This window comes from Paroedura picta, chromosome 3 (assembly GCF_049243985.1).
Source record: "Paroedura picta isolate Pp20150507F chromosome 3, Ppicta_v3.0, whole genome shotgun sequence".
In the NCBI taxonomy this organism is placed as follows: domain Eukaryota; kingdom Metazoa; phylum Chordata; class Lepidosauria; order Squamata; family Gekkonidae; genus Paroedura; species Paroedura picta.
Genome location: NC_135371.1, coordinates 143609917 through 143623753, shown reverse-complemented (window position 1 = coordinate 143623753; position 13837 = coordinate 143609917). Strand labels below are relative to the sequence as shown.

Below are 13837 nucleotides of genomic sequence, written 5' to 3'. Positions count from 1 at the left end.
GTCCAACTCTTGCTCAGTGCAGGATCAGCTTGAAGAATATCTGACAAGTGTTCATCCAGCTACAGTGTGTGTTACTGTTGCATTACTAAACCACTGCTGGATTGCTGTAAAAAAAAAAAAAGCTTCGTAGTATTCAGCCAGTACCTTTCCACTTGCAATTTAAAACCCATTATTTTGAGTCCTATCCTCTGCTGCCTCGTAGTGATAGCCTTTCAGAGACTTGATGATGATGATAATAATAATAATAATAATAATAATAATAATAATAATAATAATAATAATAAGTGTCCCTATGACGGAGAGCTTAGATTTTGCCTCTCCCTAAGAGTGAACAAAGAGAACTGATGGAATGTTGGGGAACACAGCTGGAAAACATCAGTTAAGAGAGCAGTTTGGAGTGAGTAGCTAGGGAACTGAGAGAAAAAAAAAGAGTATGTTGGCTGAGTGAAACTGGAGAAGAGCCATTGTAAAATCTACTGTATTGCTTCAATATAATGTTCAAACCATATATGAAAGTTAACTCGTGATTTTTGGGTTGTGTGTCTCAGGGGAAGAAATACAAACACACAAACAACAATTAAAATATTGGGATAAATATGAACAAATGGCAACAGCTTGTTAATGGGTGTTTGAGCATGCAACCTCAACAACTGTGAAGTGTTTGAGTGAGGGATGTTACTAAAGGAAGCTGGGCTATCCTGTCTGCTGATGTCTTTGTGAGAGGATCTTGGAAGTCTTTGCTCTCTAGATTTTTAAACAACAAAAAGAACAGGGCTTGTGATGGCCTGAGCTTCATGTAACCCTTAACCTATGTGTGAGAGAAGTCTAGAGGGTGGTAGGCACTCTGTGAAGGGTGCATCACAGATCCCTCTCCATCTCCTTTTCACTAAATATTCCCAAATCCCTCATAATTTCCTTATAGAACTTGGGTCTTCAGACCATGGTCATCTTCATCAGTCTCTTCTGCATCTACTCCATTTCAACCACATCCATTCTGAAGTGTAGCCTCCAGAATGGCATACAACACTCCAGGTATGGCCTGAACAATGCTATATACAACAGGAGTATGACATCTTGCAATTTTGATGTTATGCCTCTGCTGATACACCCAAGACCACATTACCTGCTTTTGCAATATGCATAATTCTTATTTCTGTTGCCCAAATTGAGAATTCTGCACCTATCCTTACTGAATTACTTCTTGTTCACATCTACCCGCTTTCCCAATATATCCAGATGTCTCTGAATTCTATCTCTATCCTCCAGGGTGTTCAATACTCCACTCAATTTGGTGTGATCTGCACATTTAATTTGGAGTCTCTCCATCCTCTCATCTAGTTCACCTATAAAAAGTACCAGGCCTATTTGTCCTTCCAATGTTTTAAAATTGACTCCAATTCCCCCTGGGAAAGAGGTCACGCTAGCTGGCCTGTAATCATTCCACCTCCCTTCATTCAATCTCCTCCAGTCTTGTAGCATGCCATGGGCTCACTCCAGCTTCAGGGAGTGGATGGTGCTGTGGCAGTGTGAGTTCTCAGGTAGGCGCTATGGTGGAGTCCTGCTGGAAGCTTGTCAGGTGGGTGGATGGGGGACTCCTGGGCATGCTCAGGAGTGCTGAAGGGCTTGCCAGGGGATCCAGGAGGTCCCTCAAAAAGCCCGTGACTGGACACCAGGTGCCTATTTAATTTCCGATTCTGACAGGTGATGCTTGTAAGCCATCTTCCAGAAAACCTTGTCCCTGCTTCCAGAATCCAAGCCACCAATGCAGCCAGTGGTTCACCTCCATTATTATTGTTCCTGTCCATTCCCATCAGCTTCTCCCCAAGAACTTCACAGCCAGCTTTAATGCTTGAGATGGAAATTACACGGACATATTATTTGTTTTCACATGGACCATCACAAATGAATGCATGATCTCCAAGTCCAATCAGTTTTGGCATCCAGTCAACAACATGTTGAATATTTTCCCCTGGCAAGCAACACACCTCACAGTCAAGGGGGTAGGCCTGGGCACGTGATACTCCATACCCCTCAGCAGAGAGTCACATATTACCAATACTTTCCTTTTCCTTCCAATGCCATTTCTTCATATGCCCTTAGACTCCTCATTCTGTCTCTCATGTCATTGCGGGTCATCCTCTGACAGTGTTTCTGTCTCTGTCACAACCAAAAGAACCCAGAATCACTTACTGAGCTCCAATGGCACTCAGTGCTGCCTGGCTCCGTCCTGTAATACTCAGGTTTGGGTTCAAGCTGTAGTACTCAGAGGAGGTTTGTTAGCTAAGTCAATGAATCTATTGTCCCTTTAACTCCTACCTCCATCTCTATGCCTCATGGCTTCTGTTAATGAAATATTCCCCTCCTTGATCTCATGAAGGGTAGCAATCCTTTCCTTCAGGCTCTAAATCCTACCTTTTTAATAAAAATACTTAATACTTACTTAAATACTCTTTACCCTACAATTTTCTTTGTGTTGATGTAACCTGGAATTTACAAGCCTGACCTAATAGCTACTGTAACAGCCCTTGCTAAACTCCAGAAGAGATGGGTGGTGGTGGTGGTGGGAGATTCCCTGTTGAGAGGAAAGGAGACAGTAATTTGTAGGTCTGATAAGATATCCCAAGAGGCATATTGTTTCCCTGGAGCGAATATTCACGATGTAACTGAAAGGATGACAAAATTTACTGTACTGAATGTCATCCCATCCTCTTGATAGGAATGAAACAAGAGTAGCTTTCAAGACACCATAAGGGAATATGAGGAGCTGGGTAGAAAATTGTAAGGTATTAATGCAAAGGTAGTTAATTCCTCCTTCCTCCCATTTGTAGGTCATGGCTCAAGGAGGGAGGAAAAAATAATGGAAGTGAACAAGTGGCTCTCGTAATGTTGCTGTCAAAAGCATTTTGGCTTTGTGGATTGTGGCAGGTGGTTCCAGTGCGATGGACTTCTGGCAAGAGATGGGCTACACACCTCATGGCAGCTGGCAGAAACAGTTCTGTTAAGAAATTCATAAATGTAATTGAGAGTTAAATTGGGTGAGTTGGGGAGGGAGGCAATACTTTTGAGAGCAATTAGCTTTTATAAGTGAGGGAGACAGTAATCTACTCCACTCTACTGACAATATGAGGAATGTACTCCATAGTAATCAGAGCAAGGAATTCAAGTACCCCAAGGGAGAATAAATTGAAATCAGATGACGTCTTGTGAGGAGGTCCACAATTCTGATCGTGGAAATCAGGTTGAAAGCATTTGGGTCAAAATTAAAGGTGGGGATAATAGCAACAATGTCTTGGTAGTACTCCATTATAGACCTATATCATTATGAAGATTTGGATGATTTTTTTCAGCTACATATGATTAAACTTTCAAGGAGAGATATAGTAATTATGGGGGATTTTAGTTATCCTGATATGTTCTGGAGACTGAACTCTGCAAAAGGTCTAATAAATTCCTTACCTCCCTTGCAGACAATTTTATTGTTAAAAAAGTAGAAGATGCAAGAAGGGGTTCAGCTATATTAGATCTAATTGTAACAAACAAAAATGAAGTGAATAAGTTGGGTTATCTGATTCGAATGACCATGTTCTCTTGGAGTATGAGATTCTGAGGAAAGAAGAAGTATAGTCAGATATATATTGTAGACTTTAAGAGAGGTGATTTTAGTAAATTAAGGGAAGTACTGGGGGTGATTCCATGGTCAGATATACTAAAAGACGAGACAGCAAATGGCGGAGAGGAATTTCTGAAGGCACAATATCAAACAGTTCCAATGAAGCAAAGGATTGGAAGATGTCAAAAGAAGCCAAGATGGATGACTAAAGAACTCCTAAATGAGTTAGGTTTTAAAAGGGACATGTATATAAAATAGAAAAAGGAATAAATCACCAAGGAGCAATTTTTGAAAAATAGCCAAGAAACATATGGAGGAGGTTAAAAAACCTAAGGCTCAGAATATGCTTATGTTTGCCAGGGAGAAGAGTTTTTTGGCTATGTTTGTAGCAAAAGGAAAAATAAGGAAGTAGGTTAATTGTATAAAGACGGTTATGTCATGATAATAGATGATGATTAGAAGGCAGAAGTGTTTAATACCTTCTTTGTTTCAGTATTTTCTCATAAGGAAAAAGATATTCTACTGGGGGGAAATGAAGCAGAAAATACTTGGGAAGGAATAAAGAGTTTGAATTGATAAAGAGATTGTATAGTAAATTTGGCTACTTTAAATGAAATTAAATATCCAGGATTTGATTAATTATATCTAAAAGTGTTGAAAGAATTGGCAGAGGAAATCTCAGAACCTTTAGCAATTATCCTGGAGAACAGGGTTAGTTGCAATGGCCTGGAGGAGGGCCTTTGGGGCCTCTTCCAGTTCTGTGTGATTCTGAAACCAGAAGCAGTAACTCATAAGGTAAAGGTAAAGGTATCCCCTGTGCAAACACCGAGTCATGTCTGATCCTTGGGGTGAAGCCCTCCAGCGTTTTCAATACGGAAACTCAATACGGAAACTCAATACGGAAACCCTCCAGACTCAATACGGGGTGGTTTGCCAGTGCCTTCCCCAGTCATTACCGTTTACCCCCCAGCAAGCTGGGTACTCATTTTACCGACCTCGGAAGGATGGAAGTCAACCTTGAGCCGGCTGCTGGGATCAAACTCCCAGCCTCATGAGCAAAGCTTTCAGACGGCTGCCTTACCACTCTGCGCCACAAGTAACCCATACAGGAATGTAAAAACTTCTTAGCTTCAGAGGGTTCAGGTCTGATGCCTGATGATACAGACCAAAATGCTGCTGTTTTCATTTTTCTATGTCACTTTAACCATTTGTGTAGGTGTAGAAAGGCAGCTCATAAATATAATTTAGATGTAATAATATAACATAATATGTATTACAGTCTTATCCCTCTCCTCCCCAGGGGTAGTAATTAAATAAAACATGCATCTTTTCTCACATTGTCTGTATGGAACACATTTATTGCTGCACTGTGGGGGGCAACTGAAACATAACCACTTCCATTCAGTGCAGTAGTGTGGTGTGCAGATGATAAGTAATCACTGCCATTGAAGATCTCCGTCAGTATATTTTGGCTTCTAAGTGATCTGATGATGTCTTCAATATCTGATTCTAAATTAAGACAATGAAGAAAGTCACATGTCAGAACCACACATGCAAAGACACTCTATGCACAAGCTTTCCTATTATCTTTAATAGCATACAGCCCTATAGTGCATATGAAGTTACCACTGGCATCCCATCCAATAGGAAGGCCCGTGTTTAAGAACTTATATGCATCTCAGAACCCAAATAGAACTTTGGACTGTGGACATAGTGACAATTATATTAGTATCATTTCCAAAACGTTTCTGCTGTTATTTGTTGATCTGTGACATATCCAACTGAAGTATATCCAATAAGTGGTTGTTAACTGTACCTCTAAAAGCAGGACTTTTCTGCTACCTCCTTCCACTGTATCCAATTGGAAAACAGAATTACTTTTACTTGTAACTGTTGTTTATCAAGCTATCTTTTGTGTAAGTACACATTGTGACTATATGTGCACAGGCTGGCCTTTTGCCTTCTAGACATTGAAATGGAACTCCTTTCTTTTGGCATGAGAGACGACATTTTCCCACCCAAACTGTCACCAAAGGGAGAAGTGCCATTTCCACTCGGCTGTCCAGAGCTGGAAACTCAAGAAAATATATAAAAGAACAAACAGAAGGGCAGGAGGGAGGGAAGACAACTCAAGGAATAACAGTTACAACTAAGTGCAACCCTCTTTGATCTTCTGTGTAGTCTCACATTGGGAGCATGACAAGCTAGTCACTAAGGAGATGGGAGCAAGTCTCTCAAATCAAAGAGTGTACAGCAGCTTTCTTCTTGATTAAGAAGACAGCAGCTTCCTTGACTGCTGAGTCTCTTCTGGCATTTGTGTTCACTGCATAATCACAGAGTATCAGCAGAGGATCAAGTAGTTGCTCTGCAAACATAATCCAGGTGCATACAAAGGATGAGAGCTGAATGCAGGGGCCCAGTTGCTGCAAGTAATTCCTTGGGGACTGCCATTCCCTATAAAAGTGTTTACAACAGTGGGTCAGGGTGGGTGAATACTGATTCACCTTTGCACAGGACCCACCTGGCCTGCTATGAAACCCTGACCTTCACCTGTTGGATCTTTGAACTGCTTCTGGACCACATTTGTCCATCTGTCTGCCTCTACATTTAGCTCAGCCTCTGACCAAGCTCCTCATCAAATATGTGGAGGCTTAATAACAAAATACTGTTATAGAAAGAGATAGTGAATATTTTACAAAAGGGATTTTAAATGTTCTTTGATATTAATACCACCAATGCAGTATTTAAAGGTTCTGTCTAGGAAGCCAGCAAACTTTATATAATGGGAGTCTGCATGTTTAATATTGGCACAGAAGAAAGAATTAGACAAGATTCCATGGAAATAATTTAACCCAGAAAATACACACTAAATGTGGATTATAGAATGGAAAGAAGAACGCTGAATTTAGATTTGAAAAAAAATTCAAAAGAACCTAATATATGTTAAACAAAAAACTTTTTGAATTAGATGGAAAACCAGGGGAGTTACTGGCTGCCCATGTTAAAAAGAAACAAATCAAAGAAACTGTATTAGCTATTAAAAAACAACACAAATAGAAGATATATTGAAAGAATTTGTAGATTATAAAAATCTCTACTGTTCATAAAATGGACAGATTTCTGAGACACAGAAGAGAGACTGGCTTTGAGAGTCTCCTTAGCAGAATAAAATCAGAGTCCAGTAGCACCTTTAAGACCAACAAAGATTTATTCAAGGTGTGAGCTTTCAAGTGCAAGCACTCTTCCTCAGACTAAGAATTGACCATCATAACAGTAGGAATATATAAGACTGAGAGAGTTTTTGCTCTTGGTCTGAAGGCTCTCCTCTTCCCTTGGTCTCAGGTAGTGGATAGAGCTGATAAGGATAGAATTACAGAAGATTCTTCTGATTTATTTGGTGCGATTGCTGATAGTGATAATGTGTCTGGAGGGCTGAGAATGTGGAGTAGTAATACCCAAAGATTTTGGCAGCTTACAAATTTGTACCAGTGTTGTCAGTCTTTGATGAGAAGGGATGATCAGCTTCGACAGGTAAGTCTTTTAGTTTGGCATATGTTTCTGGAGGCACAGTTACTGTAGATGCTATAAAGTATGCAGAGCAACCTCCCACACATCACCCATTCTTCATTTGCTGTTTTAACAGCTTAATTGCCTCTGCTTGAAGCACCTTACCCAATGAGCATCTTTCCTCCAGTATCAATTCAAACTAAAATGACATTCCTTTCCAAGAGAGTAACAGGCAATCAGCCATAATGGCCTGGTAATTTGCAATGCCGTGATTCAGAGAAAGGTTGGTGTAGTGGTAAAGAGGGGGTGGCCTCTAATTTGGAGAAGTGGGTTTGGTTCCTCACTCTTCCACATGCAGTGAAATGGGTGCCTTTTGGACGGTCACTCTCTCAGCCTCACCTACTTCACAGGGTGTCTGTTGTGGGGAGAAGAAGGGTAGGTGATTGTAAGCCGCTTTGAGACTCCTTCAGGTAGTTAAAGGCAGGGTACAAAAAAGTTCTTTTTCACCTTTGCAGAATACATTCTGCAGTCTAAAGTATTTCTCTTTGACCATTGGTGACAAATGGGACCCTTTTCTATACCATATGTCTATTCTGTGATGAGAGAAGAAGGTGGAGGACGAGTAAAGAGAAATGAAAATTTGTCTCTCTTCTCAGTGGTCTGAAGGCGGGGCACTCACGCTTGGGATAAGCGCATCCTCTAGGTGGCAAGGTCAAGAGCATCTTGCAATCCCATAGCAGGAAAAGCCAAATCCTCCCATAGGTCTGTCTGCTAGGAGATTCAGAAAAAAACCTCACTCTTCTAGACAGGCCTGCTACTAGTCATATCTACTTCTAAGTTGGTCTCCCCATGCACAGGGTGTGTCCCATGGGCTCTGCCTGCCACTTAACAGGTCCAGGCTCAGCTGGATTCCCAAGCCCCAAGGACAGGAAAAATTAGACTGCCCCACCTTTGAACCAATCTTCCATTCTCGATTGGTCCTCCAGTGAACAATCTCACACTTGGGACATACAAAAGCAATGCATCCAAGTGGGCACAGAATTCTGAGTGCTAGACCTGGGCAGCCTGTTGCAGAACCCATCTACCAAAGGCCACCTCAGCAGAATGCACCTTTTCTATCCTATAATGTCTAGAGAAGGAATGGATTGATCTCCGCGTGGCTGCCTTGCAAATAACCTCCAGAAAGGGAAAAGCTCTGTGGGTGGGAGAGGTTGCTGCCCCCCTTAACGAATCAGTTGTTACCCACTGGGATAGTTTCTCGCCTCTAGCCTTGTAAGCCACAATGATGCAGCCTCTGATAGTGGTAGGCTGATAGTGGCAGTGGACACCATTCTCCCCATGGAAGACACAAACAGTCTTGAAGACCTTATTTGTAGGCAGTATGCTACTCTACCCAATGAGATGAACTTTTGGCGGACAGCAAACTAACCAAAATAAATAAAATAAAAATGAGTGAATACAATTAAAATGATTTGTTTCTTACCTGTGGAATTTTGAATGAGGAGACTTGTTTTGTACTTGTGATAAACATCTTTTGGCTTAAGAAAATACAAGTCAGGGGAGAGTTTAACAGGTACAACAGCATTTTTTAAGTAATGCCGTATAAGAAACAAAAGAATCTGAACAACAAGAAACAACGTGAATAGCAAGAACCTAAAAGAAAAGGGAAAAAGTAAAAATGATCCATACTACATAGAAGTTAATTAAATAGTGGCTTTTCTTCAGATTAGCAGAATTCTAATGGCTCGCAGACACTAGCATTCAAATTTATAAAGAAAAAAAGTGCATACTCAGAATCTTTTCTCCATTAACTACAAGGGTGGGTTAAATCCAGCAATTTGTCAGTGGAAGTGATTGATGATTATGGATTTTTCCTGCATTCTACTATCCACAGCAACCCCATAACTCTCTCAAGGGAGTTGGGAGGTACAAAATTGTTCCTTTCTGCCTCTGCCATCAATGAAAATGAGCTGAAGGAAGCAGAAGGGAGCTCTTTCACATCCCTCCCCCACAGCCTCTCACCTGTCCTTGTGGGTCCACAACCCCAGGAATAAACTTTCCTAGGGGCAGAAAAGACTGCCTCTGGAAGGGAAACATGGAAAAAATCACTGCATTCACAAATCACTGGAACTAACCCAATGTCTTGCTAGATCACACTAAGATCCACCTAGCCAAGCATTCTTTGTGAGAAGCCCAGAAACTAGTCAGCAGAAGGTGGATTCCTGGAAAATGACCTGCGGTCTATCAGTAGACTATCGGTGGACCATCAGTGGGCCCACACTTCCAATTTGTGTAATTATTTTACTCATTTAGAATGTAACACTATAATCCTGTGAACAACTGTAGTGAGGCAGCAATCTAGGAGATCTAGTAATATAAGAGATCTGGCATTCTTATCTGAATTTTCAGTTCCCATTTCTCTGAAGACGCATTTTCAACATTTAAAAAAATAAATAAAATACATATAACATAATCCAGCTTTCCATGCAGGAATTGCCCTGATTTCCTCCTGGCTTCTCCCTAGCTCAGACACAGATATGTATATAAGCAGATTTTGGCCATTACAGGAATTTAAGTAACCTGTACTAAGCAAGCCCTGACCTGGAGATCAGGCTAAGCTGATCTCATCAGATCTCAGAAGCTAAGCAGGTTCAACCCTAGCATTTGGATTGGAGACCACCAAGGAATTCTAGGGTTGTTATATGAGGGAAGGCAATGCTATGGGGTTACTGGAAGTCTGCTATCACCTGACTGCACTTTACATATGTGCTAAGCAAAGTGGGAATAACGGAAATATGTACATATCTTCATCTCCAGATATTTATAATGATGAGGTAGCAAGGTCAAAGCAAGGCTCTTTTGTAAGCTCTTTTACAATTCTTTTATACATTGTGTCCTTGAATATGATGCATACTATAGTATCAAACTGCCATGAAAAGAACTAACAATACTGTTACTCAGCTACCATTGTGCTGATTATTTCTGCCTCACACTATAAAATTCTTCCCCAAATTTTGGCTGACCAAGCATAAACCTCAGATACTTACACTGCAGTTGCGGATTTAATTTCACGTTGCAAACTAAGGAAATGAACCTTTGCCATAGTTGAAACCTGCTTTTTCCACAGAGACTTGTTGCTCACTGCACATGATTTTGTTTCAGATAGTATTAGTAGGCTTTGCTCTAATTCATTGATAGATTTTGCATCTAATTCCTCTTCAGCTTGCTGTGGGTTAAATACACTGAAATCTACAAAAGGTAAGAAAACTGATCAGGAATATAGAGTGAATACAGAGTGAGCAGATACATTCTGGTCCATAATATTTGATGTTGTCTGTTACATACTAAGACTGAACAAAGTTGGAATCTAGTGACACCCTTAAGACTTTTAATCCTACACATTCCCGGAAGTAATTTTCATGGAACTCAAAAGGATTTATCTCCAGGTTGAATAAGCATAGGTTTGGTCTGTAAATAAGTATCCCACGATACACTCAAAGCTATATAGGGCATTTCTCTGTACCTTCCAGGAAGAAGAGAAAAGTGGCATGATTAATTAAAGTAAGAAATCAAAATACATTTAAAATCTGGCTCCAGAACCAAGACCTCTAGTACAAAATGATATATAAGGATATTCCAGTGAGTTAAAAAACAACATGATTTTGTATCATGGTTACAAATACAAGAGTCATGTTAGGAATTTAAACATAACAACAATTAGAAAATGTATATAACAGAAGCTAATTCTAGTTACTTTTTTTACCTGCTTGGTCAATTTCAGCTTCAACTTCTAGTTTGAGGAATACATCTTCCAATGTTGTCATGGAAACCCCATAGGAGATAACCCCCAAATGAGTATGAGTGTCCAGATCAGAAAATAATGCTGAAAGGGAAAGATGTCAAGCTATTACGTGGAAATAAAATTAGATTTCCTTACAAACACAATGCCTTAAAATGTTTAGTGTAGCACCAGCAAAGCTTTCTGGATCACTACTGTTTAATAATTATGTACACAAGAAGTCCAATGGCACATTAAACAGGAGACGGCCACTCCTAGATTACAATAATAATAACAATGTATATGGGAACTGAATTTTTGTTAAATTTTGGAAAACTGTCCAATTGCTTTTTTTAAAAAAATGTTCCCTCCAGAAAAAACAACAACAACAAAAAACAAGATTATTCACACAAATACGACTACCTTGAGGAAAACCATCACAGTTTAGCTGCCTCTTTCAGAATAAGGGCCATCTCTCTCTTCTATGTAATAGGGCTGACACTAAAGTCTGAAAGCTAATACAAATCTTCTCAGTTTTGTATTCCTGAGGTTTCACTGATTCCCTCATTTTCTGCCCACTGGTCATCTTGCTGACCATCGATTAAGATATGAACTGTACCTGAAAACTTGTCCATGTCCTTAAAAGGTAAGGCATACACTAGTTGCTCTTCATTTTGTTTTAACAAACTGGCTCCAGGGATATGTTGTCTGACCAATGATGCTGTACCTTCTGTGTTACAGTACCTGTCTATGTGCATACTATGAGAAAACACATATACACAAGCAAAGTATAATTATTATTGCTTAAAGGTAGGTATCATTATCATTTTAGAAAGACAAAAATGCTGTAAACCAGTTTAAAGTTAAGATGCACTTTCTAAACCGAACTAAAAGAAACATACAGAGCACCTAGCCACAGTGATCCATGCAACGGTCACCTCTAGACTGGACTTCTGCAACTCACTCTACGCGGGCCTACCCTTATCCTTGATTCAGAAACTACAACTGGTGCAGAATGCTGCTGTTAGTATTCTCACTAAAACATCATGGAGGTCCCACATCTGGCCGATATTCCAACAACTTTGCTGGCTCCCAGTTGAATTCCGGATTAAGCTTAAGGTTTTGGTAATCACCTTTAAGGCCATAGGCGGTTTGGGCCCAGTGTATTTGAGAGACTGCCTCCCTGCCTATACCCCCAAAAGAGTCTTACGCTCCGCCACCTCCAACTGGCTGCGGATCCCTGGCCTCAAAGAAGCGTGTCGGACCTCGACAAGGGCCAGAGCCTTCTCGATCCTGGCCCCCACCGGGTGGAACAAGCTCTCTGAGGAAATCAGAGCCCTGCCTGAACTCCCTCTGTTCCGCAGAGCCTGCAAAAGGGAGCTCCTCCAACAGGCATTCACTTGAGAATGAACGACTTGGAACATCTGCTGGTTTCCCCCCACCCCCTCCCCAGACACCCTGCCATGACTGAACAATTTGATCTCCCCTGCATTGTTGTTATTCATGTTGTGTTGATATTGTTACTTATAGATTGTTTAATGTTCCATGTAAACATTGTTTAATGTTCCATGTAAATTTATTCAGTGTTCCATGTAAACCGCCCAGAGCTGTAAAGAATGGCCGGTATAAAAATCCGAATGAATGAATGAATGAATATTTTATTCTAGAAGAAGAAGAAGAAGAGTTGGTTCTTATATGCCGCTTTCCCCTACCCAAAGGAGGCTCAAAGCGGCTTACAGTCGCCTTCCCATTCCTCTCCCCACAACAGACACCCTGTGGGGTGGGTGAGGATGAGAGAGCGCTGATATCACTGCCCGGTCAGAACAGTTTTATCAGTGCCGTGGCGAGCCCAAGGTCACCCAGCTGGTTGCATGTGGGGGAGCACAGAATCGAACCTGGCATGCCAGATTAGAAGTCCGCACTCCTAACCACTACACCAAACTGGCTCTCTATATAATTCTATAATCTAAATTCCAGCCATAAAGTACACAAAGCATCCAACATTTCTGGACTGTGGACCACACATTACAAATGAAATGTGCCTATAAACTACTAAATGATACCTCAAACGGTAGCCAATTCCCCATTTTGTTTTAAGGAAAAAGGAGGAGCCAACACATTTCAGCATTCCTTGAGAAATTACAGCTTTCCGATCTAGATAAAAGAACAGAAGGTGCTTTAATCATAGCTGTTTGCATGAAAACCACCAAGATTACAAAAAGCTGGTTGGTAACACATAGTACAGTAATGGATTTTACCAGCTATAATGTCTGCTTCATCCATGAAATGGGTACTGAAGACAGTCACTCGATTTGCTTTTTTGCTTTTCAAAAGACTCCAAACTGTATGCCGTGAGCATGGATCCATGCCAGCAGTTGGTTCATCTAAGAGTAACACCTAAATATTGAACAAGAAAAGGTACTTTTCACTTACCCTGAATCTTCCTTCAGGGTAAGGTTGGGACAGTCTTCATGGTTGGGACAGTCTTCATACATGGGATGAAGCTCCTCTTATAGCCAGACAGAGTAGTCCATGAACTCCAGTGCCTTTCCAAATTTTTTTTCATCCCCAAACAAAAACAACTAGCATGCTAACAATCAAAGTCAAACACACACACACCTTTTTTTTTTTTTTAAAGGACTGGTTAACAAAGGGAACAAACACCCTGTGAAAAAGGGAGTGGGGGAGTTCAGCAGAGTGAGAAAACAAGCTAACTTGCAAAAAGAACACCAGCTCAATGCAAGGAGCTGGAGACTCAGAAAGCCCTTGGATGGGGAAAAATTAGACTGTCCCAACCACGGACCATGGTAAGTGAAAAAAAACCTTCTATTCTCCAGTAGTCCAGGTTGGGGCAGTCTTCACACATCTTTAACAGCGGGTCGCTGTTAAATCAAAAGCTAAGTCCTACGTGGGTGGAGAGCGGGCGGGCCCTCAGGACAGGC

General features: G+C 40.8%; 1 protein-coding gene across 3 annotated transcripts in view; it reads right to left on the bottom strand.

The window, feature by feature from the left end:
- Nucleotides 1-13837, bottom strand: part of ABCA5 (ATP binding cassette subfamily A member 5) — an 89169-nt gene that overhangs the window by 23596 nt on the left and 51736 nt on the right. For all 3 annotated transcript variants that reach the window (XM_077328351.1, XM_077328350.1, XM_077328352.1), the window contains exons 17-23: nucleotides 13154-13292; nucleotides 12959-13049; nucleotides 11515-11654; nucleotides 10881-11000; nucleotides 10165-10366; nucleotides 8601-8770; nucleotides 4947-5119 (exon numbers count right to left, since the gene is read on the bottom strand). In XM_077328351.1, coding sequence (XP_077184466.1) covers nucleotides 4947-5119; nucleotides 8601-8770; nucleotides 10165-10366; nucleotides 10881-11000; nucleotides 11515-11654; nucleotides 12959-13049; nucleotides 13154-13292 — 1035 coding nt within the window. The remainder of the gene's footprint in view (nucleotides 1-4946; nucleotides 5120-8600; nucleotides 8771-10164; nucleotides 10367-10880; nucleotides 11001-11514; nucleotides 11655-12958; nucleotides 13050-13153; nucleotides 13293-13837) is intronic.